This window comes from Lepidochelys kempii, chromosome 11 (assembly GCF_965140285.1).
Source record: "Lepidochelys kempii isolate rLepKem1 chromosome 11, rLepKem1.hap1, whole genome shotgun sequence".
Taxonomy (NCBI): Eukaryota; Metazoa; Chordata; order Testudines; family Cheloniidae; genus Lepidochelys; species Lepidochelys kempii.
The window spans coordinates 60147094-60173817 of NC_136390.1; the positions used below are offsets into that span (position 1 = coordinate 60147094).

Consider the following 26724-nt stretch of genomic DNA (forward strand, 5'->3'; position numbering starts at 1 on the left):
GAGGAGAATGATTCTGGAAACACTTATTAATTAATAGTTGCAAAATGTTTTTTTTTAATACCTGACACCTGATGCACTCTGGTATATTTCAAAGGCAACAAATATGCTCTTCGGAAGTATTTTGTAGAGTCCAAGGGACAAAATAGGCACAGATAGTTTAACTGTACCAAGAGACAAGGTGAACTCCATCAGAGGCAGGGAAATCACCCCTTGACTTCTGATGAAGTGAGCTGTAGCTCACGAAAGCTTATGCTCAAATAAATTGGTTAGTCTCTAAGGTGCCACAAGTACTCCTTTTCTTTTTGCGAATACAGACTAACATGGCTGGTACTCTGAAACCTAGAAATATGAAGTATTACTCTGAGGTCCTATTGTAAGTATGCAAAGTGTGGGCCATTAATGGCAGTTTAGAATCTTGATGGCTCCCATTGACTAGGACAATTGATTGTAAATGGCTGTTTACTTGCAAACATTCCTGTATACGTGTGGGCAAGGCCAGGAAGAATGGAGGCTGGGGTCTCACAGGACATGTGATCATGTCACCTGATACTGGAATCCATCTTAAATCTGATACTTTTCCATTTAGAAGGAGCGGTGGGGACCCAGAAAGACAATAGATTCCCGCTTTGTGCCAAAGATATAAAAGGGGGTGGAACAGAACAAAGGGGGCAGCCAGTCATGAGAAAACTCCTAGTTTCCCCCTAAGATGTCTGCTGGAACTAACAAGGACTGTACCAGGGGAAAGGATTGGGCCCAGAGTAGGAAGGAGTCTAGTCTGTGAAAGCTTATTGGAACATCTCTGAGGGTGAGATTTTACCTGTAATCAGTTTCTTAATGTATTCACCTTAGACTTGTGTGTTTTTGCTTTATTTTGCTTTGTGACTTACTTTGTTCTGTCTGTTATTACTTGGAACCACTTAAATCCTACTTTTTATACTCAATAAAATCACTTTTGTTTATTAATTAACCCAGAGTAAGTGATTAATACCTTAATTATAAGCTGTGCATATCTCTCTGTCAGTGTTATAGAGGGTGGACAATTTATGAGTTTACCCTGTATAAGCTTTATACAGAGTAAAATGGATTTATTTGGGGTTTAGATCCCATTGGGAACTGGGTGTTGGGGTGCTGGAGACAGGAGACTTGCTGAGCAGTTTTTGGTTAAAGTCTGCAGCTTTGAGGGCATGGACCAGACCTGGGTCTGTGTTGCAGCAGGCTAGCGTGTCTAGGCAGGGTTCTGGAGTCCCAGGCTGGCAGGGAAAATGGGCTCCAAGGTAACTTCAGCATGTCAGGTGACAGTCCCAAGGGGGTCTCTGTGACCGAACCTGTCACACCATCTTCCATGGATACAGATGGTTCCTCTGTTTTATGGTAGGCCAGCGCCACTTCCAATTTACGGCACTAGCCTTTGGTCTCTCATCAGCCCCATGGGTACTCACAAAATGCATGGCCCCAGTAGCCACTTACCTGAGATGTCGAGGGGTCCAGGTCTATCCTTATCTTGACAATTGGCTCATCAAGGGTAGATTGTGGGATCAAGTGCAGAGGAATCTCGATCTGGTAAGCGCCACCTGTCTCGACTTGGGCCTGTTAGTAAACGAAAAGAAATTGACCCTCATACCAGTGCAACTAATAGAATTCATATGCGGGCCAGAGCCTTCCTTCTAGAGACCTGTTTTCAAGCCATGTTGGACTTGATCTCTCATATACAGGGCCACCTGCTCACCACCACCCGCACCTGCCTGAGGTTATTAGGCCACATGGCAGCTTGCACTTATGTGGTCCGTCATGCCCAGCTCCATCTCCAGCCTGTGTAAGCATGGTTGGCGTCAGTCTACATCCCCAATAGGCACGATCTGGACCTGGTAGTCAGAGTACTGTACCACATCTGGTTGTTACTGGAATGTGGTTGGACCCCAGATCGGTGTTGGAGGGAGTTCCCTTTACGGCCCCATCCACTTAGCTGACCCTGGTTTCTGACGCCTCGGACTTGGGCTGAGGAGCCCATTTGGGTGAGCTCAGCATACAAGGCCACTTGTCGCAGGACAATCGCTCCCTCTATGTAAATGTCAGGGAGCTCAGACAGGTTCGCTTGGCCTGCCAGGCTTTCCAGTCCCACCTGAAGGGCAGCATGGTACAAGTCCTGACAACAAGCAAGGTGGGGCCAGATCATTGGCCCTTTGCCAGGAAGCTCTCCAGCTCTGGGACTTCTGTGTGCAGCATGCCATTCATCTCATGGTCGCACACCTTCCGGGGACATGGAATGTACTAGCAGATCACCTCAGCAGAACCTTCTCGTCTCACCATGAATGGTTACGTCATCCCGAGATAGTCAGCGTGATCTTCCAAAGATGGGGAACTCCCTGAGTGGACTTGTTCGCGACCCATCAGAACAGGAAATGGCATGTGTTCTGCTCGATTCAGGAGCTTGACAGAGGCTCCCTGTCAGACGCCTTCTTGCTCCCGGGGTCAAGAGTACACCTGTACGCATTCCTACCAGTGCCATTGATCCACAGGGCCCTCATGAAGATCAAACAGGACAGGGTGAAAGCAATCCCAAAAGCCCTGGCTTGGCCTTTCCAAAACTGGTTTGACACACTGCTGGACCTCTCAGTGACGGCCCCACTGCAGCTGCTTCTCTGGCCGGATCTGCTGTCCCAGAACCACAGCATTCTCCTACACCTGAACCTGGCAGCGCTGCACCTGGTGCCTTGGCTGCTGCAAGGTTAAATGTGGAAGAGCAGGAGTGCTCGGCCCATGTCCAACAGGTTCTGTTGGGCAACAGGAAGGCCTCCACCAGGGCAACCTACCTGGCCAAATGAAAACGGTTCACATGCTGGGCCTTGGACCAGGGAATTAGGCCTGAACAGGTCTCGCTGCAGTTGATCCTGGCCTACCTTCTGCATCTCAAGCTCCAGGGCTTTTCCCTTTAATCAGTTAAGGTTCACTTGGCCACTACATCAGGCTTTCACCCTCCATTCCAGGGAAGGTCGGTCTTCATTCATGACATGACAGTCTGATTTCTAAAAGGTCTGGAGCAACTCTACCCCTATGTTCAGGACCCTGTCCCTCCTTGGGACCTGAATCTAGTGCTGGCGTGGCTCATGGGGGCCCCCTTTGAGCCACTGGCTTCCCGTTCCCTGCTTCTACTCCTGGATGTCAGGAGAGCTCTAGTCTTTTACATTGAAAGGACCAAGCCATTCTGTAAATCAACGCAGATATTCATTGCGGTGGCGGACAGAATGAAAAGTAGTCTGGTGTCCAACAAGAGGATTTCATCATGGATTACCACCTGCATCCAGTTTTACTATGAGCAGGTGAAAATGCCTCCACCGGAGATTGTAACTGCCCACTTGACTAGAGCGCAAACCTCCTCGGCGGCCTTCCTGCCCCAGGTGCCAATTCAAGATATGTGCAGGGCCGCTACCTGGTTGTCTATTCACATGTTCACATCTCACCATGCACTTACCCAGCAAGCCCTAGACGACGCTGGCTTCGATATAGCAGTGCTGCAAACCACGCAACCATGAAGTCTGAGCCCACCTCCCTGGATACTGCTTGTGAGTCACCTAGAATGGAATCGACATGAGCAAGCACATGAAGAAGAAAAAACGGTTACCGACCTTTTGTAACTGTTGTTCTTCGAGATGTCTTACTCATGTCCATTCCATTACCCGCCCTGCAGCCCCCCTGTCAGAGTTGCTGGCACGAAGGAACTGAGAGGGTGTAGGGTCGGTGGCGCCTATATACCAGCGCATGGGCGTGGCACTCAAGGGGGTGCCGCAGCCGACCCTACGAATACCACTAAGGCAAAAATCTCTGACAACTGTGCATGTGGGCATGCGCACACCTGGAATGGAATGGACGTGAGCAACACATCTCAAAGAACAACAGTTATGAAAGGTAGGTACCATTTTTTCTCCAGAGACCCAACAATAATAAACATAATACAGCTTCAATACTAAAGAAATTATTGGAAAACAATAACCGATCCTGAACATCTCTTAAAAGTGAATGAAAACTGTGTATTTAACAAAGAATATGTCTAAAATTATATTAAAATATTTTTATATATTTTATTGTTTTTTACTTTCCACTGATTGCAATATTCTCTTTGAAGCTTGAAACTGACTTTTTCCCCCTCAGATGCCTGGTAATTTTCCATTTTTCTAACCTGTTATTTTAATGGAGTTGAAATTAACAAGGGCATGTTTAAATAACTTTAATTTTTGTACTGTCTTGTCTTATGTTAATAATATCAAGACACCTTTGTGTATGCATCAGCATCAATGACGTCAATAGATTTATGGGACATACTTTATCCCTGATTCTTTTCAACATCTGCTCTGTGCATGGATGTAGTGAAGGCGGCAGCCACAGGGCAGATGATTGTGCCTTCCTGATTCAGAACTGCCCAGTCACAGCACAAGTTAGGGTTTCATAGGGGTAGACCTAACTTATGCCACATGCCTAGAGTCGCAGGGGTGAGGGGTCTTACACTAGTGAAAGACTGGGCATAGAGGAACTCGTTCTACTATGTCGCCTGCCCATGCTCTGCCCCTGCAATGCTTCTGACACTTACCCCTCCATACCTATGCTGGGCCTGGGTGTGCAGCTGGTGGAGGCAATGGAAACAGCTCCACTAACTTTAGATCAGTGAAGAGTTCCCCTGTACACTGGTCATCTCTGGGCTGCCACTGCAAAGTGGCCTTAATAGACTAGAGAATCTAGCCCAATGTCTCATGTCACAAAAGCCCTTTTTTGGGGCACTGGGCAATAGCTGCCAAATAGTCTGTGCTTAGTGTATCAAGAGGTTCTTTGTTCTATAATATATTTATTTATATATTTGTTTGTATTACCATAGTGCCCCGGAACCCTAATCATGGATCTCATTTTACTAAGTAAACTTTTCTCAGTTTCGCTCAATACAATACTGTCAGCTTTGTGGGCATTTTTCCCCCCTCGTTGGAAATCCAGAGCATTAGTTAGAAGAAAATCTTTTGCGTTTTTAGCCTTTTTCAAGTTTCTCTCTTTTTTTCACATTCTTATTTGGAGTATCATAGTAGCTTGGTATGCAACACTTTTGTGAGTTTTCATTATTCCAAGTATTTTTCTTTGGTTTTCATTTAATTGTTATTGCTGAATACTAGTTTCCTGGGTTTCCTGCTTAAAGTTAAAACTTACAAAACATCACCAAAGCAAAGAACTGAGAATTTTTTTTAAGTACTCTAAATACTTAGAGAGCTAGCTTACAATCTGCCTTGAGTAAGGGATGGCACAAATCTTCACTGCTCCATGAGAAGATCAGGGAACAAACTGTGATTCTGAGAGTTACAATTTGGTCCCTGTTTCCCCCCCTGTGGAAAGAATCTGCCATGATGCTTGGCCAGCAGTGTATTACTTCCCCTTTTGCTGGCTGCTACATTGGGGTGGCGGAATCCAGACTCAGCCCATTCCCTAACCTGACCTAGTCTGGCCTTGTCCTGCCCACCCACTCCACATCCAGGGAAAATAAGGAAATAGCAGTTCTGCAGTTTCTGCTCTACCACAGCGCTGTGACCAGTGATATAGGTAGGCTTTGCAGGGGAGTGAGGCATGCTGGGCAAATAACAATCTTGCCCTTAAAACTTACCCATTTTGCAAAACTGAATATTGCTTGTGGAGGAGTCTTAATAATTCCGCATACCCCACACTCTCTGGGAGCTCATCTCCAGAAGAGCCTAATAAGCCCTTGGTCCTGAAATGAGCTGTATGTGGGCAGAACCCTGACTTCAGTGGGTTTCTGTGAGGATACACGATTCTGCCTGTGCAAAGCTATTTTCAGGATTGAGGCCCAATTTTGTACATAATTGAAGGGAAAAATTATATCAAAAATTGTATAAAATCCTACTTCTCTTGAAAAAACCACACACTTTAATTTTCCTAAAAATACCCGCTTCCTCTCAATTAGTGGAAAAATAAGCATCACAACCCAGCTTGGTTGTGGGTAAGAACCCTAAGTATTAATTAATAGCCCAAACCTACACCCATTAAAATCAATGAGACTTTTCCCATTTATGCTTCAACAGCAGCAGGTTCAGGCCCTTTGTTTTCAATATACATCATATATAAAATTACTGTAATTTTCTTTTACCATCTAAGCAATAAATGTGCTGAGTAAAACATATTGTTAAATTCTTGGGTTTGGTGAACAGGGTGGAACTATCCACTATTCTACTGATGGGCATAGCTAGTCAGAAGGCATGCTATGTTTTCAGGTGCTTTTGCTAAGTCAGGGAAGAACATCATTTTTTTCATCCCCATGAAAATATTGGCTGTAATTTTTTTCTCTCTCTTTTGGAGGTAAAACTATTTTTTAGGTTATTTCCTGACAGTTCCATTTCCACAAATAAGAGGAAGGACTGTTGTGTGGTTAACATGTGGTTGTAACTCTGAAAAGTGACAGTAAAAAATGACAATCTGGGATTCTATGCTTATTGTCTCTGACTGACTTCCCTATAATATCTGCTCACCATTTGTACATAATAAATTTTCTGATACCATTTTAAGGTACTGGACTGGGAATCTAGAGACCTGGGAGCCTGATTCTTCATTCATCCATCCTGGAATTTAGGATAGGAACGGGAGGAAAACAAAGATGGCTTTAAGCCATTTTTGTATTCTCTATAATCTGGGGCCCAGCATAAGTTATAGAAGCCTTGAGGTTGGACAGCCCTTACATGGTGACCCCTTGTGTGCAGAATGTATTTTTAAGAGGCCTTTTCCATCCCATTTAAAGCTCCTTTAGAGCAGTATAAAGAGGCCTTAGGGTGACAGACAATCAGGGACTAATCAGATTCTAACCCCAGTTTTACCACATACTTCTGAGGCCTGATCATCCCTTCAGTTGTGTGTGATAGAATGATCAGGCCCTTGCTGTGACCTTGGGCAAGTAATATAATCTCTCTGTCCTACATTGATTTTTGTGTGTGTGGAAATCTGCTGTTTTTCTAACCACCTGGGTAATTCCACTGTTGCTAGCATCAATGGATGAACTGGTGTAGATTAGAGCTAGAGCAACAGCGGGAGAACTTCACAAAAATCTTGGAGTAGACACAGCCTTTGTTTCCTTATCTATAAAATGAGAAAATCTAGCACAAGATTTGTGGCAATTTTTAGGCTAAATTTATTAATGTTTTAAAATGCTTTCAGATTCTCAGATGGAAGTCACTATATAAGTAAAAAATATTAATAAGAGGACAAAGAAAAACAAAAAATTTACTTAGGTACAGTACAAGCCCTATACAATATATTAAATGAAGATATAAATCTAATTCAGAAGTCTGAGGATATTCCCACTTGTATTTATTTATTTATCATTATTATGAAAGTGGTGTCCATAATTCCCAATCAAGATCAGAGGTCATTGGATTGGGTGCTGTACGGGCACATTAAAAGACAATACCTACCCTGAATGTTACAAATGTTTTGCAGTAAGTTAAATCTTAGATTTGAACTACTAGTCAATGTTCCTGTGCCACTGATTCCCTTTTAGATTACTCAGTACTCAATCTTCTGAGTCAGTAAAATCTAAGAGGAAAAAAATGATTTTAAAACATCAGAATTTCACTGAAAACTGGATGCTGTGCCTGAGATGAGTTTCCTGTCACATCTGATATATAATTTAAAAATATTTTAAAATTAACAAATAATGTAAAATCAAGTAATTTTGTGTATTGATTTGCTGTTCCTAGTTGTGCTTCTTAATATATCAATATTATATTAATGCTGGGAAATAATTATTATTTGTTTCAAATGGAAAATATGCTTGACATGCTTAGACAAAAATAAAGTGTCTGCATTGAAGAGTTTACATTCTAGAAGGTAAAAAGATTATATGCAGAGGTATGAAGAGCTTAGTGGATTTGCTTTGGCTTTCTTATTTTAAAAAAGTTTTAAACTCACTTCTTTTAAAGATCGTGGAAGAAGTGTTGTTGTTTTTAAGTGACTTGAATGGGAAGCAGTAAGCTTGGTGAACTGGCTTGGGAAGAAAATGTAATGCAGAGAGATGGCAGGATGGAAAAAAGCATAGACACTGGTCTGAGGGAGAGCAGAATAAGGTATTAATATTGGCATTGTGGGTTATTCAAAGGGTTTGATGGGGAACATGGCATCCAGGATGTAGGACAGGGCAGAGTTTTCAAGGGCTTGGAAGGCCAGGACTAAAAGTTTAAAGTCGATGTAGTGCTTAAAGGTAACTACAAAGGAATTCTTTTGTAATCATTGGGGTTTTGCTCTTTCTTTGTTTTATGATGTAAGAAGATGATCTAAGAGGTTGATTTTTGTTTTTTAAATACTTTTTTCAGTTTTTTTTTTTACTTTAGAAATATCAGATCTAGTCTTTCCTGGTTTTGCTGGAGGAGTTTGTGTGTGTGTGTGTGTGTGTGTGTATGACAGATGTTTCTTATGAGGGTTCACATATTAGATGAAGGGTAGGCAGTTGAATTTGTAATAAAGATATCCTTTGTTTCAGTCAGTCTCCCCATCGTTATTGTTATTACTGTTTGTGTGACAGAAGCACCTGGGAACTCCAGTCCAGAGATAGAGCCATACTGGTATTGCACTTGTGCAGGCAAGTAACAAAGAAGACTCTGCCCCCAAGAGTTTACAAAGCAGGTGCTGATGGATGCACCAGGGGGACAAACGTGGGTTGGGATGCGGTTGGGAGGATGAAGGTACAATAGAGCAATGTTTAGCAGAAGTGTCCTCACTGCACTCCCTCTCCCAATGCCCAGGGAGGAAAGAGGAGCTTCACAAGGTGGCCAGGTTAAACTCCAGGCTCTGATAGTGTGTATGCAAGAGCGTGCACTCCAGAGGCAAAGAGCCCGCATAGAAAATGCCTTGCCCCTGCAGCCATGGATGGGAAGGAGCAAGAATATGGCTGTCTTGTTCTTTTTAATTTCTCACTACAGAACATGGCGTTGAAACATGCCTGTGGGGGAAATCTCAGCCAGGGGCTGCTGCACACTGGAGAGAGCGAGCTCCTGGCCTGCAGAAGATGCTTTCAAACCGTGCTCCGCAAACAGCGCTGCAGCTACTGCTATGAAGAAACCGGCCAGCGCCTCCTCCAGCCCACCCGCCCACGCACTTTTTCTCAAGGCCGCAATCTGGCAAACGCACAATTCTCCACAAAGATGGCGGTGCGGGCGGGGCGCGGCAAACTCCCCTGTGAACACCCTTCTCCCCCCCGCGTACAGAGACTGAGGGGGCGGTGCCGCGGCCCCTCTCTAGCTACCTGGAGGCCCACTCTATGATCAGGGCGCTCGGAAAGAGGGCGTGGCGTGCGGCGGCCAGCGCGGCCGTTGACGAGGCAGGCTAGGTACGAGGCAAACGGGGCGGGGCCAGGAGGGCGGGCGGTGGAAGAGGCGGGGGCCGGGAGCCCAGACTGGCAGTTAGCAGCGACTCCCCTTTGTGTCTGGGCTGGCAACGGGGCGCGAGCAGGAGCCAGCCGGGGCTGGGAGGCGACGCGTGTGAATCCCCCGCACCTCTCCTGGCCGAGCCCGTCTGTGGAGGGCGAGGGCAGGGAGCAGGAGCTGCCGCGCGGGGGAGTCAGCCTGTGGGAAGGCGCCGGGCTCCGCGCCCGCCCCGGGGGCACCCCGCAGCCCGGGACCGCCGGCGGAAGCCCCGGGACGCCCCTCGCGGGGTCTCTCTAGGCGGAGCAGCGCTGCCCGCCGACGGCGGGGGAAGGGGCGAGGAGGAGACGGGAGAGGGGCCTCTGTCGCTCTCCCGGCCGGCGGCGAGCAGGAACTGGAGCCTGAGCCATTGCTCAGCTGGAGGCACCCGGGCGGGCGCCCTCCCTTCGGAGGGGCGAGGGCTGCGCTCGAGTCCTGGGCGGCTGAAGAGCCCAGATGGGCCAAGGCGCTGCCTGTCCGTGGAAGTGACTGAGGGCGCCTCTCCTCGTTACCAGACACGGAAGAGGGCGAAGGCAGACCGAGACCGTCCGCGGGATGGGAGGCGTCTCTGGCCCCCGTCTTCTTCAGAGCTTGTTCCGCGTAGCCAGGGCCGAGTAAGGAGGCTCCAGAGGTGACCGTTGCTGTCGATTCCCCCTCACCCCTGGATATGTTTCATGCCAAACCTGGATGCTTCTTTGATATCGTGAAGTTGCGTGGGAAATAGTCTGGGTTTCCGGTGTGACCGCAAGAGTAGCTGCTCACCTAGGGGAAGGGAAATGCACCTTGGTTTGGAGACAAAACCTCCCTTTTCTGTGGTCGTTAGAAAGAAGAGGAGCCAAGTCCCGAGGCATGAAGACAGATACGTGTAATGGAGTAAGACCTCAGACAGCTCCTGTCATCTGCCGTTTGCCCTTCCAGACTGGATTGTGATCCAAGAGAGTTTTAAGATTGTTTAGAAAAGGGAGGAAATTCCTCCTTTCGGTATTTTTTTCCCCCTTCTGCCTCCTTCTTTGGCTTCCTCAGGTATGAGTGCCTCTCTGCAGCACCTTTTGCGGGTGCTCTTGCTCTCCAGTGCCACCCTGCTGCTCAGCACTGCGGCTGGTAAGTAGCCACCGGGTGTAATATACTTGCCATTTTGGCAGAGGAAAGGGGGTGGGGTCCGGCAGTATTTCAGTATATCTGTGACCCATTAAACAGTAGTATGTGTGTCTCAGTGAAGTGTGATAATGGTTTTAAGTGAGGACCATATTTGAGACCATATTTTTAAGTGAGGACCATATATGAGAATAAAACATGCTTTTTGTATAAAGGAACCCAGTCTGCAGCTGAGGTTTATTTTCTCTTGGTCTGTTCATGCTGGTTAATGGCTTGTTCTCTCTCTCTCTCCTTTTTTTTTTTTTTTTAAAAAAAAAGGATAATTTGGGGTGGTGTTTTTTTTTTCCTATGAAATGTTTAACATCTTTGTGAGGTAATGCCAGAATTTTTAAAATACAATTTAATCACAAGAAAGAGCTATGTCTGCTTGCTAATGGGGTCTTTGGGCACAGCCATTTTTTATTTTACTAACATCGATGCTATTAGGGGCAATATAACTACAACATTTGATGCATCTTTTAGGGAAAATTGACTTATTAATAATGCATATTTCTTGGAGCTTGAAACAGAAATGATTTTTTTCACAATTATGTTATTTATAGAATAGTAAAATAAGATGGTGATGAGGAATACTGCAAGATCTGAGTATACATAATGTTAAAGGTTTCATTTTCCTACAGTAAATCTAATATTTTTGAAAAAAATGCTCTATTTTAAATTTTTTGAAGCTCAGTGTTAGATGCACAGAACAATTTGCCATGAGATTGGAACAGTATATAGCCCTTGCATTCATTGGCTTTTGGTCATTGTGACAGATTAGCATGAGGGACTCTCTGAAGTGCTACCCAGGTTTATTAGGTGCTAATAGTTATTCCTCCGTTCTATATACTTTTAATGGTTTTTGGAAGATTCATAGTACCTTGGTATCTTTCTTTCCACTCAGAAACTAGTGTAGAATGCTCAATCTTCCCAGCATTCTTTTTATAATCTACTGTGATCCTCAGATATAGGATAATAGAGAAATGTGCAGTTTCTTGTGAAGATGGCATAAGAAGATTGGTAGTTTGTCACATCCTTTTTTTTTTGTTTGTTTTTTTAAATTAATTAATTTTTTTTAAATGCATTTTGGTCAGTGTTCAAAATAGTCTCTTTGCTAGTAGAATAATACTGTGAATTAGACGTGTTTGGTCAGTTTCTCCATTGCTTTACTAAGAATGGATAGTCTTCCATTTTATAAAAGGCTTTCTTGGGGAAATATTGAACTGAAATCATTGATATGGAGCACTTTCCTGCATCAGCCTGACTTTTGCCTGTCCTTGACATTTTAGATCCATATCTACCGGGGTTTTCTGTGATAGCTTGGTAAGAGGATTTCTTTGAAGAATAAACCTTTCAAGGTCAAAAGCTTTGGGATATTTCAGAGTCATATACATTTTAATACCAATTATCTAACCTTGTCTCTTAAATGTGAAACTTAAAAAAAATAGTTCTGTTTCTCATTTAATTACTTTGTTAAATGTTTATGAGTTAATTTTTCTTTGTACTGTTGAGAGTGAAGGTTTAATAGTACTGATCTGAGCCAGGCAGGGGATGGGGCAGGTGCCTACAAGCCTACTTAGTGAGCTTCGCCAATTTTGCCTCAATTCTGACCTGTCATAATCACTGCTACTTCAGTCCTGGGTTTGTCTTGTACAGACTGATAATCATGTCACATTCTTTGGTCATCTTGTGAAATGCATGAATAGGAACTCATTTTCACATTATGGCTGTATAATACTTCTGATAATATGTACAATACAAAACTTCTGTACAGCTTAAAGTCTCGGTGACAACCATGTTGAAGAATATGCTAATGTTTTGAGATTTAGCTAATATAACCATTCTAAAGCTTGACTCTAAATTTAAACAGTGTATTTCAGAAAAGAAACCTAGGAACCCACACTATGTGAAGGTCTACCCTTATATGTATGTGAATGACCCTCTCCCCCACTTCCCTGAAACTAGGAGCTGTGCATTCACATCTGAGTGTATACTTTTGGCCCTGTGCAGCTCTGAAATCCTTCATTAATGTCCCACAATATGGCTGACCTAGTGAATGGATAAGACAATAGCAGGTGAAATGCATTGTTGATGATTGTGAAGTAAGGCACAGTGAAGGGAAAATTTTAATTTAAAACTTTATAAGGCATATGAGTAATTGAGTATCAACTTAGGAAAAATATCTAGGCATCCTTCAAGGACAGCTCAGTAAAGACCTTTGCAGCTATAGTCTAAACAAGGAAAGATCTTAAGAGCCTAAGAAATGGGGTGGAACATAAAACAATGGCATTAGAAGTCTATGGTTCACTCTTATCTGGAATACTGTATGCAGAAAAGGAGATAGGGCACTTCCTGTCCATTTAATATTTGAAGGGCTTAATTTGCTGTGGGGTAAGTCCGCGCCCCCCCCGCCCGACTTTTCATAGGTCTATATGCTCCATGATATCTTCCATTTCTTGCCCCCTCCCTTCCCCCCTGGACTTTGCAGGGTATAATATAATCACATATAGTATTCTATATGCTGACACAATTGCCCCTCCCCCTGTGATTTTTCTTTTCTGAAATGACACCTGAACCTAATAAATATGTATAACTGAAGACTCAGAATTCTTCCTGTCCAGTCACAGTGACGAAATCTGCCACCTTCCTGTATAAAATCTCTACAGATCTTAAGTGTCCAGTATTCTTCTATTAAACTTGTATAGCCCTCCCTCTAAAAAGTAATGCTACTGTGAGGAGAAAAAGTCTCAACCAAGTGTTGATCAAGCTTTTAAAGATGACCTATGAAGGGAAGGGAAAAATTGGGCTTATGCCACTTTTATTTAGTTTTATTTTGTATAAAGAAGGCTTGACATTCTTCCTCGCACTTCTTTTCTTTAGAAATATCAATCATATTGAATCTTCCCCTTTTTTTGTTGGAGGACTTTTTGGATGACTCTTATATCCTGGGACCGTAATTGAAGAGGAATGGGTATTGAATACTTGAGAACTTTTCTTGTGTGGCTTTTGTTAAAGCTTTTGTTTTGTTTTTGATAACATTTATTTAATAGTCTGAATAAAAATCACTTCCCCTCTAAATCAATCAGTTTCACTACCTTGGTATCCGTGATGTATAATCCTCAAGAAATTGCACTTCAAATTTTTTTTTTCATTGCTAAAATCAGAAAATATTAGAAAAAAAATGGCTTTGTGCCTTTTTAGGACATCTTTAAGAAATCTGTTGGTCTTTATCTGCATAGTTTTGTCTCAATTATTAATATTAAAAAGCTAAAGTACTGTAAAGTAATGATTGAAGTATTTTTAAAAGCAATTAAAATAATGTTTTAAAATTTTAAAATGAACGAATTGGGGCAGTCTTGTCTTGTTCTGCTTAGAAAGTTAGCTTCCTCAGTGTTTCAAAATTTTAATCCCAAATGTGAAATTGTGAGAGGTGGGACAGATTGGCCATTAAATTCAATTTCTCTAGTGAGCAGTATTTCTGACTCATGATCTAAGATGGTGTCCTCCTGTGTGGACTATTGATCTTGTATATCAAAGTAGTTGCCTGAAATCATCTCTACTCCAGATCCCTGCTGTTTTGCCATAGATGTGCCCATTGCTAGGGCCCCATCAAATTCACAGCCGTGAAAAATGTGTCACAGACTGTGAAATCTGGTCTCCCTTCGTGAAATCTGGTCTTTTGTATGCTTTTACCCTAAACTATAAGTGTGCATGGGGGAGACCAGTGTTTCTCAAATTGGGGGCCCTGACCCAAAAGGGGGTTGCAAGGTTATTTTAGGGGAGTCACCCTTACTTCTGTGCTGCCTTTCAGCGCTGGGTGGCTGGAGAGCAGTGGCTGTTGGCCTGGTGCCCAGCTCTGAAGGCAGCACCTCATCAGCAGCAGTGCAGAAGGAAGAGTGGAAATACCATACCATGCCATCCTTACTTCTGTGCTGCTGCTGGCGGTGGCTCTGCATTCAGAGCTGGGCTCCGGGCCAGCAGCTGCTTAGCTTTGAAGGCAGCACCGCCACCAGAAGCAGCGCAGAAGTAAGGATGGCATGGTATGGTATTGCCTCCCTTACTTCTGTGCTGCTGCCTGCAGAGCTGGGCCCATCAGTAGCTTTCACTCTCCAGCCGCCCAGCTCTGAAGGCAGTGCAGAAGTAAGTGTGGCAGTACTGCAACACCCTCTGCCTCATAATAACCTTGTGACCCCCCCCCCCAACTCCTTTCGGGTCAGGACTCCTACAACTACAACACCATGAATTTTCAGATTTAAATAGCTGGAATCACGAAATTTATGACTTTTAAAAGCCTATGACCGTGAAATTGACCAAAATGGGCTGTGAATTTGGTAGGGCTCTGCCCATTGCCTGTGGCCATTGGATCTTTCCTTTCTCATTTGAGTAGTAGTCAGGAAATCCAATTTTTGATGGTTAGAGATGGGAACTTGTTCAAAAGGAGTTAGTCTGGCAGACAGAACCACTCTACTTGCTTGAGGGATACAATTGGTACACTTGAGGGTAGGTTAGTACATAAGCCCTTCCCCCACATTAAAGTAGGTATTGATTAACTTTTCTGAGGCCTTACTCTGAATGTACCAGCCCCTCCTTTAATGGTGATTTCTGTGTGTCAGCTGTGATTTCAAAAGTCATGTTGCCAAGGCGCCAGAGAACAGAGCAGTGCTTCCTTGAGACAGTGCTTCTGTGTGAATGGCCCTGCCCTCTAGACATCCAGGGGTAACTGGGTAGCTGAGTCTCCTGCTTATTTTGATCTGATATAGGGAAAACTTCACTACTTTGCCCTGGATGAAGAGATCAGGGGAATTTAGCTGAGTTTTCCTTTTTCACTGGAGCCGAGCCTCTGCGATGTTTGCTTTTATTTTTTTGCAGAAGAGGGGTTGTCTGGCCTTGTTACTTTTTTAGCAAATATTGCCTAAAAGGGACATCAACTTAAAAAAAACTCACTGCTATTTGAATTTTTTTACATATTAACACCAATCTTTAATATAACTGAAATAGACTAGAGAAGAATATTTTTGTCAAGTTTTTTCTTTGTGCTTTTTTTTCAGCACTTTGTGCAGTCAGCTTCACTGTTTCCTCTGTAGAGTCAGGAAACCAGTACCCTTCTTATTTGTCTTTCATGCAGCAACAGGAGAGAGAACATTTTAAAATGTGATTGTGAAATCACAGAAATTAGAGGTACTCATTGAAGTGCTTCGGTTCTATACCAGGAGGCCTTGTAATTCATTCTTTAAGATTTACTAGATTTAAAGTGGATGGGTGTGCGTTAAACATGAATCCTCTTGGAAAGGTGCTAATACAATTTCCCTGGCCAGTGCAAAAGGGGCTTGTATGAATGGCTGCATAAAGAACATTGAGAACAAAATGCTTAACCTGGAATGAAAGAGAAACAACAGTTATGATGGATAATGGTTCTCAGCCTTATAGGAACACGAGCACAGCTTGTTAGCAGCTTTGACTGTCTTAGTAAGCATTTTGTCTAGTCCTCTGGATTTAGTGAAACTGATGCTCATTTTCCTTTTTCTCAGACTTAAGTCAGTTTTATTTACCTTTATAATATCAAGAAAAGGAAGAAGTCACGATAATCTGTTCTTAAAAACAAACAACCAAAAACTTGTTTAAATACAGCAGTCTCTATTGATATTTTTAGCATAAGAATTATTATACTAGAGCAGGCTACTCTATCTAGCCCAGTATTTCGTTAAGTGCAGGTGCTACTGTGAGATGCTTCAGAGGAAGGCACAAAAAAGTTATGGTTGGCTTTTCCCCTAAAACATGAGGGTTTGTTATCAGTGTCAGTGGCAACTCTGTAAAATTATGTTGAGGTTTTGGAAGTAAAATAGGATTAAAAACACTTTGTTGTATGCCTTGGTTTTGTTTAATCTTCACATTTGGCACAACAATTCTTCACAAGATATTTGAATTTTTTATAAATCTTTCAGTTAATATTACTATTCAGAGGATGTATTTTAAAAATGCTCCCCTCTTGCTCAGTTTCTGAATATTTCTTTGGGTTCTTCTAGCTAAACAACCAGTCTTGACAAACTCCAAATTTTTCTCACACACATTCTGATAACATTTTAGGCAGAGAGGCTTCTGAAATCGTAATATTAAACACTGAGTCAGTCTCTTTATTCTGGACAATCTAATTGAGCAATGCCAAGATGAGACAAATGTCAAATTCTGTCAGTTACTTCTGGTTTCTGGTGCTGCCAACATGATTCACCAGGTCAATTCCTCACAGAGTTTGGAGGCAGGCCAGGCAGCAAGTGGTATGGAGTGCCACAGAAGTGAGCAGAGTCTGGGTGCATGTGAATAAAGATGGAAGAGAGGTAGGCAGATTAAGAGGGAACTTGGAGGCATGAGGAGTTGAGCTGTGTTTGAGGGTAGAAATGTAGAGATGAGAGGGGAGTGAGGTTATGTATGGGAAGAATGTGGAGGTCTGCAACTGTGCAGGGGACCTGGGTCCTGATGGGGAGGAGCCTAGTGCCTTTGCACGAAGGGACTGCTGTACAGATACTCAACTCCCTCAGCACGGCAAAGAGCTGAGTCGGTACTGCAGTGCTCCTCATGGTGCTGCCACATGAATGTCTCAGTGCAGAGTCTGGGTACTGCGCTCCCTTTCTTCTCCCTTGTGATCCCTTCACATCTTTGCTCAGCCTCCCTGTGTCTAAAATCCCTGCCCCTTGCTTGACTGACTGCAAATATGAGCTATTGGAAAAAAACAAAATACAACACCATACTAACTGTATCTTGTCTATATAACACTACTGCAAAATTATAAAACAGTGTCTACCAAAATGATAAATGCTATTAAAACCATTTCCATTAAAAAAAAATCAAACATTTTCCTTCTGTTAACAATCATCCAGCACGATACACAACACAACCATTCGCTACGAATCTACACAATATGCACTTACCAACACAGACCCAATTCATTGTCATGAACAAATACAAAACATCTGTTTCTAATGACATTGAATAACAGGTTGAACATCTTGCATGGAGGTAGAGAAAGGTTGTATGTGTATTGGGACTAGGGATGTGGGTTAGGCCTTGTGGAGACAAAGAAATCATAATTGTAGGTTGCAAGGGTTGGATGAAGATTTAACTAGTTCTTTTGCAGTTTTGTTAGTGGTATATGCGCTTGAATAACCTTAACCTGGTTGTTAATGAACTTTTGGGGGCTTAACCCTTAAAATAAGATTTATTCCCTTCTCTCTAACGCACAAATCTGAATGTGATATGATCCATTCATATAAACATCAAATCTTTTTAAGAATCCTACTGAGCTTTTGGCCTGTATATTATGGCAATGAGTTCCACAGGGTGTTTTTTCATTTATCAGTTTCAGATATATTGCCTTTCAATCTCATTGAATGTTCCCTTATTCTTGTATTATGAGACTGTAAATGATAAGTAGGGGCACCTGACTTATGTATATACCCTTCAATATTTTATATTCCTCATGTCCCATCTTAGTCTTCTCTTCTCCTTAACCATTCCCAGTTTTTGCGGTCTCTTATACTGAAATCTCTTTATGTGGCTAACTTTCATGGCACATTAGTGTACCCCTTTTATTTCTGTCCCATCTTTTATCACATGGGATTATCAGAGCTCAACACACTGTTCCAGGTCAGGAGTAAACAGATTTCTATAATAGCATTATAGCGTTTTCAGTATCTTTTAATCCTATTCTTTATGTATCCTAATGTTTTTCTTATTTTTTGACTATCACTGCAAATTCAGCAGAGGTTTTCATTTAACTCTCTATGAACACAAGGATGCTTGGATTACTTTCCTGAGTGGTTATGGTTCATTTAGGATCCAACATCATTGACTATATTATATAACATGGGGTCCTGGTATTGAATGTTTAGCCACCTACTGTTAGCCTTTGTTGGTGCTTTTGTTAGTTATGGACTGATTTTATTCACAATATTATGATATTCTGCTGAGAGAGAGATTGGACAGTTTCTGCAGAGCTTCCTTAAAGAAAGTGTGCCAAAACTAGGCCAGTGTTTTTTGATAGCAGGTACCCCATTCGTGTACAAGTAGGCTTTGCTGATTGAAGAAGCCTCTTCTGCATTTCTGGGGGGTAATAGGTGCAGTATTTTTGTTTTTATTTATTTATTTATTTTTTGCTTTGCAGGCACAGATTTAGAAGCTCTTATTTAGGAGTCAGATTCAGAAGCTCTTATTTATTAGTTTTTAAGATTTTTAGCAATCTTTGCTTTTTTATTTTTTTGTGCTTCTCAGAGCTGCAGTATATTTAGACTCTAGTTGTGAAACACTTACCAAATATATCATCACATATCCAATTATTACGCTTTTTCAGTGATCTTATCTGTTCATGCAGAATCTGTACTCGAGACCAAACATTATAAATATAATTTTCCTTTAAATGTAAAACTTGTTTTGAATATATCACTGTCAAGGTTCCTTCCCCACTCTGAACTCTAGGGTACAGATGTGGGGACCTGCATGAAAGACCCCTTAAGCTTATTCTTACCAGCTTAGGTTAAAAACTTCCTCAAGGTACAAACTTTCCCTTGTCCTTGAACCCTATGCTGCTACCACCAAGCGTGTTAAACAAAGAACAGGGAAAGAGCCCACTTGAAGACGTCTTCCCTCCAAAATATCCCCCCAAGCCCTACACCCCTTTTCCTGGGGAAGGCTTGGTAAAAATCCTCACCAATTTGTACAGGTGAACACAGACCCAAATCCTTGGATCTTAAGAACAATGAAAAAAGCAATCAGGTTCTTAAAAGAAGAATTTAAATTGAAGAAAAAGTAAAAGAATCACCTCTGTAAAATCAGGATGGTAAATACCTTACAGGGTAATCAGATGCAAAACATAGAGAATCCCTCTAGGCAAAACCTTAAGTTACAAAAAGACACAAAAACAGGAATATACATTCCATTCAGCACAGCCTATTTTACCAGCCATTACACAAAAGGAAATCTAATGCATTTCTAGCTAGATTACTTACTAACTTTTTACAGGAGTTCTGAGCTGTATTCTTGATCTGTTCCCGGCAAAAGCATCAGACAGACAGATCCCCCAGCTTTGAAAGTATCTTGTCTCCTCATTGGTCATTTTGGTCAGGTGCCAGTGAGGTTACCTTAGCTTCTTAACCCTTTACAGCTGAAAGGGTTTTGCCTCTGGCCAGGAGGGATTTAAAGGTGGTTACCCTTCACTTTATGACCATCACTAAGACTCTTTTCTCCTTTTCTGTTTATTTGAAGACAAGGATGTTACTTATTCAAGGATTAATCTTCTGCTTGCCATTCTCTTATATAGCTTTTAATTTAATTTTTAGTCATTCCTCTGAGCTGGGTTTGTTACATAGTGGCAATATATTAATAATTAAATAAAACTGAAAATTGTAGCAGGCATACTTTCTTGAGGTGTGTAATCTCCTAGGTTAAATGGGTGAACCTTCAGAATATTGGAACTACCAGTGCAAAGTAAATACTCTGATAATGAGCAGTTCTTCTGTATAAAAGTAATATTTTAATTGGCAATCAGATTAAGAACAAAAACAGCTATTTAAGGAAGTTGGTATAGATACCATCACAGTGTTAGTTTCTTATGTCTGAATGTTCTTAAAGCTCTTCTCTTACATCTATATTGGAATAAAAAAAAACCTGTGGCACTGAGTCTCAAGAGCCTGGGACAGTTAACTAGGGTTTGGAGTGGGGGGTTGCATGGTTTAAAAAATAGCAGTGTAGACGTTCCAGCTTGGACTGGAGCCTGGGCTCTGAGATCCACCCCCCTCACCAGGTTTCTGGAACCTGGACTCCAGCCCAAGTTAGAACGTCTACACTGCAATTTATAGGCCTGCAGTCCGAGCCTCGCAAACCCGAGTCAGCTGTCCTGGGTCAGCTGTGGCCATGCTGTGGGTCTTTTATTGCAATGTAGACATAAATTTCCTGCTGTAATCACTTGGGCAAGAAACTGCAGCTAGAGCAGCTGCCATGATTGAAATAGATATGTATACTTCATGTCTCCTATTTCTGTTGGCAGACAAACTGAGTTATAGTACATACACTGATGGCTGGTATTGTGGGCCTGGTTTGTTTATGATATTTTAGTAGGACTTAATTAAGAAGCTAAAAACTTACTCATAATACTCTGTTCATATTGTGGTTTGTGGACTAGTACAAAAGCATCTGGGAAACTAAATGGGTGGGTAAGATCTGAAAGCAGCTTATTTCTACAGTAGTGTGAAGTAGGGGTTTGGATGCTGAAATTATTTCCAATATCCTGCCTGCTATTTTGTTGGCTTTGTATGATTTCTCTGTACAGCACATGAGGTAAAGTCCCTGACTCTGTTATGAATTCTAGATACTGTAGGGACATTTTATAATAAACATAGCTACTTTTGTGAAGTATAGCTATGACCTGTGGGTAACAGACAAGTATACTAATCTGTTACTGCTAAATTATAATTTTAATATTTGCAAATTAGACACTCACTTTATGCTGACATATTGAATCGTTAGTACCACTTTCCTTTTTTCAAATAGTTCATCTAATACATATTCATTAAATGTAAATTATTTAACTTCTCTATGCCGGATTTGGCTTTTGATGTACATCTGGCTTAACTGAAGTGTAGTTATTATACAATCACACTATTGCACCTAACAGCAATTATTTGGCTACCCTCTTTCTTACAACATCGGTCTTACCTAATTGTTTAAAATATTTACCTGTATGTTTCATAGTAAATTTACAAGAGTTAAAAAGGTAAAAATTTTTTTTGCTTCCATTGTTTCCTGTCAGAAGCTCTTGGTCCACATATTGCTAATGATGTTGTTAGAAGCTTTAATTTCCTTCATTTTAAGGGTAGGCCAGTGAAATAATGCAGCATGTTTTGCATGCAAAACAAACAAAACAAACCCTTGATTATTTTTGCAGCGCACTAAAATGAACTTTGTGCCTCACAAAAATTGTCTAGAATATGCACAGAAGAGTACGTGGTCTAAGTATGATGTGACAGCAAGAGAATTTCAGAAACTTACAGTAGAAGGATGAGGAAGGAGAATATGCAACTATTCAGTAAGGAACATCTTCATGGTTCCACAATTAAAAATTAAAATATATATATATTTTTTTCAATAAAAAGGGAGGTAGCTTGGCAAATGACTTTGAGTGGATTCCAATGGAAGAAAGCACAGAGGTATTTGTAAGAGTAGATGATGAAAGGGATGTTGTAATTGGTGTCACTCATGGAGTGGCAGGGTCCAAGGGGAATACTGTCAGGCTGTGTGATGTAGAGCCTTGACAGAAAGCACAAGAAGTTAGGACTTAGGGCAGGTCTATACTACGGCAGGGATTGACGCTCTGAGATCGATCCATCAATGGTCAATTTAGCGAGTCTTGTAAAGACCTGCCGAATTGACTGCAGATCTCTCTCCAGTCGACCCCCTGTACTCTACCCTCGACGAGACGAGTAAGGTAAATTGATCGGAGATTTTCTCACGTTGACCCACCGCGGTGTAGACCCTGCGGTAACTCGACCTAAGGTATGTTGAGTCCAGCTACATTATTCATGTAGCTGGAGTTGTGTAGTGTAGGTCTACTTTACCATGGTAGTGTAGACATAGCTTTAGTGTGTACTGCTTTAAGGAACCAGTTAAAGATTTCAAAAGGGAGCTGATATAGTCAAAATGTTGGACAAGAAAGAGGATTTTGGCAGGCATGTTTTTGGATGGATGGTAGAAAGGCTAAATTAGTCACAAAAAAAACATGAGGAGGACATGATTAGGGTATGGAAGAGTGATTGGATGTTGAGATAGGAAGGAAAGAATGGATTTTTTTAAATACTGAAGAGAAAAGAGTGAGAGAGTTTCATTGTGGTCAAATTGTGGCATGAAAGGGAGAGGGGAAAAGCTATGGTGGCACCCCCTACCTACTCCTAAAATCTAGAGAAATGAAGATGACATCTTCAGTGCTTTTTTCTTTTTATTGTTAAACTATCTGTGTACCCGTGAGAGATGAAACACTCCACTTTTATCCTTCCCTCAATCATGTCTTCCTTCCCTTAGTCACCAAACTTTTCCTTCTGTTACATTCCTGATCATCTTGCTGGTTACCACCCAAGCAGTATGCTAAAAGTGCATTGATAAAATTGTGGCGTGGAGGGGGAGGGGTTGAAGCAACATTATATTATTTTGGGAAGGAGCCTGCAAGTGGGTTAGGCTAATATTCTAACAGACAAGTTATGTGAGAAAATCTGGGATTCCAACTAACTACAGTAGACCAGCGTATGCCCCCAGGAACCCCACATGAAGGGACTGTGTGTGGGTGGAACTCTGTGTCTGGAGGGTAGAGGGAGCCGGGCCTGGGCAGGTTGTGCTTGGAGTGAAGAACAGGCAGCCCTGTGCTGAGTTGGGTGGAGCGAGAGAGGATTTATGTATTTTCCCTGCAGTACTTTTTGATTTTACCCAAAAAAAGATAATACAGCCTGGAAAAATTGCCCTTTAAGGAAGGTTGTGACACGGAGACCCATTTGTGGTTCAGTATTCTGTGTCATCAACTCTTGTCAGGCCTGACATGCTTTCTACACTAACACACAGTTGTCATATTCTATATCTGAAAAGAGTTGTGTAAGATGATATTGGAAAACCAGTAACTCACTGATAATTCTTGTGCGCTGTATGCACAGGGCAGGTACAGCGAGTTATGTGTATATGCTAGAATGGCGGTTCTCAAACTGTGGGTCAGGACCCCAAAGTGGGTCACAACCCCATTTTAATGGGTCGCCAGGGCTGGCTTAGACTTGCTAGGGGGCAAAGCTGAAGCCCAAGGGCTTCAGCTCTGAGGTTACAGGCCCCCTGTCTGAGGCTGAAGCTCTTGGGGCTTCAGCTTTGCCCCACCCCACACCTGGGGTTAGCAGAGCCTGGGCGGGCTCAGGCCTCGGTCCCCACTCCTGGGGTGCTGTAGTAATTTTTGTTGTTAGAGGGGGGTCGTGGTGCAATGATGTTTGAGAACCCCTGTGCTGGAATTATGTTCTTCAGATTTGTTTGGCAAGCAATACCTAAGCCCAGACTGCTCTAGACAAAGGAATGTGTATTTATTTGTCTGACCAGCTTGTTTGTCAGGCAGAGACAATGAAATACATTCTGTACCCCGAAAGATAATGGAGCAAATAATTAAGCAATCAATTTGCAAACATCTAGAAGATAATAAGGTGATAAGTAGTAGTCAGCATGGATTTGTCAGGAAGAAATCTTGTCAAACCAATCTGATAGCTTTCTTTGACAGGGTAACAAGCCTTGTGGATGGTGGGGAAGTGGCAGATGTGGTATATCTTGACTTTAGTAAAGCTTTTGATACTGTCTTGCATGACTGTCTCATAAACTAGGGAAATCCAACCTAGATAGAGCTACTATAAGGTGGGTGCAAAACTGGTTGGAAAACAGTTCCCAGAGAGTAGTTATCTGGTTCAGAGTCATGCTGGAAGGGCATAATAAGTGGGGTCAGTTCTGGGTCTGGTTCTGTTCAATATCTTCATCAGTTATTTAGATAATGGCTTAGAGAGTACACTTATAAAGTTTGCAGACGATACCAAGCTGGGAGGGGTTGCATGTGCTTTGGAGGATAGGATTAAAATTCAAAATGAACTGAAGAAATGGTCTGAAGTAAATAGGATGAAATTCAATAAGGACAGATGCAAAGTACTCCACTTAGGAAGGAACAATCAGTTGCACACGTACAAAATGGGAAAAGACTGCTGAGGAAGGAGTGCTGCAGAAAGGGATCTGGAGGCATAGTGGACCACAAGCTAAATATGAGTCAACAGTTGCCCCCCCCCCCCCCCAAAAAAAAAAGAAAAGAAAAGTGAACGTCCTTCTGGGATGTATTAGGAGTGTTGTAAGCAAGATACAAGAAGTAATTCTTCCGTTCTACTCCGTGCTGATTAGGCCTCAATTGGAGTATTCTGTGCATTCTGGGCACCACATTTCAGGAAAGATGTGAACAAATTGGAGAAAGTCCAGAGAAAAGCAACAAAAATGATGAAAGGCCTAGAAAACATGACCTATGAGGGAAGATTGAAAAAAGTAGGTTTCTTTAGTCTGGAGAAGAGAAGACTGAGAGGGGACATAACTGTTTTCAAGTACATGAAAGGTTGTTACAAGGAGGAGGAGAAGAATTGTTCTTCTTAACTTCTGAGGATAGGACAAAAAGCAGTGGGTTTAAATTGCAGCAAGGGAGGTTTAGGTTGGACATTAGGAAAAACTTCCTAACTGTCAGGGTGGTTAAGCACTGGAATAAATTGCATAGAGAGGTTGTGGAATCTCCATCATTGGAGATTTTTAAGAGCAGGTTAGACAAACACCTGTCAAAAATGGTCTAGATAATACTTAATCCTGTCATGAGTGCAGGCAACTGGACTAGATGACCTCCTGTGCGATTCTGTGATTTACATGAACGCTATCATGCTAACAAGGGGAGGAGGTAACAACATAGCTATCACTAGCAGGGGAGAAACTAGCACAAAGTCTTCATCAGACTCCATGGCATTTGTTCCCAGCAGGAGAAAAAGAACTCTATCTAAGAATACATTTCCATAGTTTATTGATCTATAAAGACAGGGGGTTCAAACCTCAAAGCATGAGTTCAATCAACCAATTATAATACATGAATATTGTATACAAAGTGTATTGAGTAAGGTCATTTATGAAAGTTGGTGACATGCTGATTATTGATATTGTGAAATGTGTGTGTTAACACTGTATGAGAAATAATGAATACTTACTGATATTATGCTTTTAAGTCTGTGACCAAACACGGAGATAAACAGGTTTTCCCCCAGACAAGAGGGAAGGGAGCTATCTACTGGTCTCCAATGTGTAAAGTAAGCATAATGAAATCAAAACAGTGGGTGTCATATTAGCATGTGAATCAGCAGGGGAATGGGAAGCCCGCTGGAAGGGAAGAACAGCATGATGTCATCCTGCCTCTTTAATCGGGGTCAATAGACTCTGAGATATATAAGGGGAAACAGAGAGCCATTTTTGCATCTTTCACTTAGGATGACAAGGGAAACCCACAGAATTATAAGGTGTTGAAGGTCCTGACTGAGAGAAAGTCACCCATGTCTGGAAAGTAGAAAGATTGGTAAGAAATCTGCCTTGAGCTAACCCTGTAGCTTGTTGAGTTAAGTCTTAGCCGCTCGTAAGAGTATTTTATTTGTTTTTGTTTGTAACCATTTTTGTCTTTATTCCTTGTACCTGAATTCACTTAAAACCTATCTTCTTGTTAATAAACTTGTTTTACTTTTGATTGAAACCAACCCAGTGACATGTTTGAATTGAAGTGATTGTTAATGCCAGTAAAAGTAGTAAGCTGTGGTTTAGTCTCTTTAAAGGAGCAATGAACCTTATTACTCATCTGAGTATTCCAGGAAAGGGCTGGATAGTTCAGGGCAGATGGTTTGGGGAAGTTCGGGCCTGGGAGTGTGTTGCTGTCACCCTGCAAGTAGTAACCGAGATTGGTGGAGACCAGTGTGGGGCTGTTGTGTTGTAGGCAGGCTGCCAGGGTCAGAGTGCTGAACATCACGCAGATGCTCAAGGAACTGCACGGTTGTCTGCTGGTGCTTGGTGTCTGAGCTCTGAGCTGCACCAGCAAAGCATTTAAAGCACCAAGGATTAAAGGGCAGGTGTTGACGCAACCTCTGACTGGTCTGGTTTGATCCCCAAAATGTCACAGATGTTCTTAAAGCATCTGCATGCAGAAGGAGTCCTTGGTAGGGCCGTGCCACTGGAGCCATGCAACTCAGGATGGAGTTGAGGAGCTGCTAGGAGCACAGAGCCAGTGAGAAGGGACAGGATCTACATATGGGTTGTATTGTTCCCCTGGTGGGGAGGGGTCATAAAAATTTGTGGGGAGAGATCTCTGTACTCATGCTACAGGGTGCCTAACCCTTCCTCCTTGGCAGAAAGATCAGAAGATGCTCAGTGAGGGGAACGTTCATAGATTTACAGATACTAAGGTCAGAAGGGACCATTATGATCATCTAGTCTGATCTCCTGCACAGCGCAGGCCACAGAATTTCACCCACCCACCCCACGTTGTGGAGATTTCCTTCGTATAATCCCGTTTCATTTCATGTGGAAGTGGTGAGGCATAACCTTTTTAATT

At 42.3% G+C, this 26724-nt stretch overlaps 1 protein-coding gene across 2 annotated transcripts in view; it reads left to right on the forward strand.

The window, feature by feature from the left end:
- The first annotated feature begins 9382 nt into the window (after positions 1-9382).
- The window catches only part of BMPR2 (bone morphogenetic protein receptor type 2), a 170913-nt gene continuing 153571 nt past the window's right edge, over positions 9383-26724 (forward strand). For both annotated transcript variants that reach the window (XM_073306445.1, XM_078848022.1), the window contains exon 1: positions 9383-10532. In XM_073306445.1, the coding sequence (XP_073162546.1) occupies positions 10457-10532 (76 nt within the window). In that variant the 5' untranslated portion in view covers positions 9383-10456. The remainder of the gene's footprint in view (positions 10533-26724) is intronic.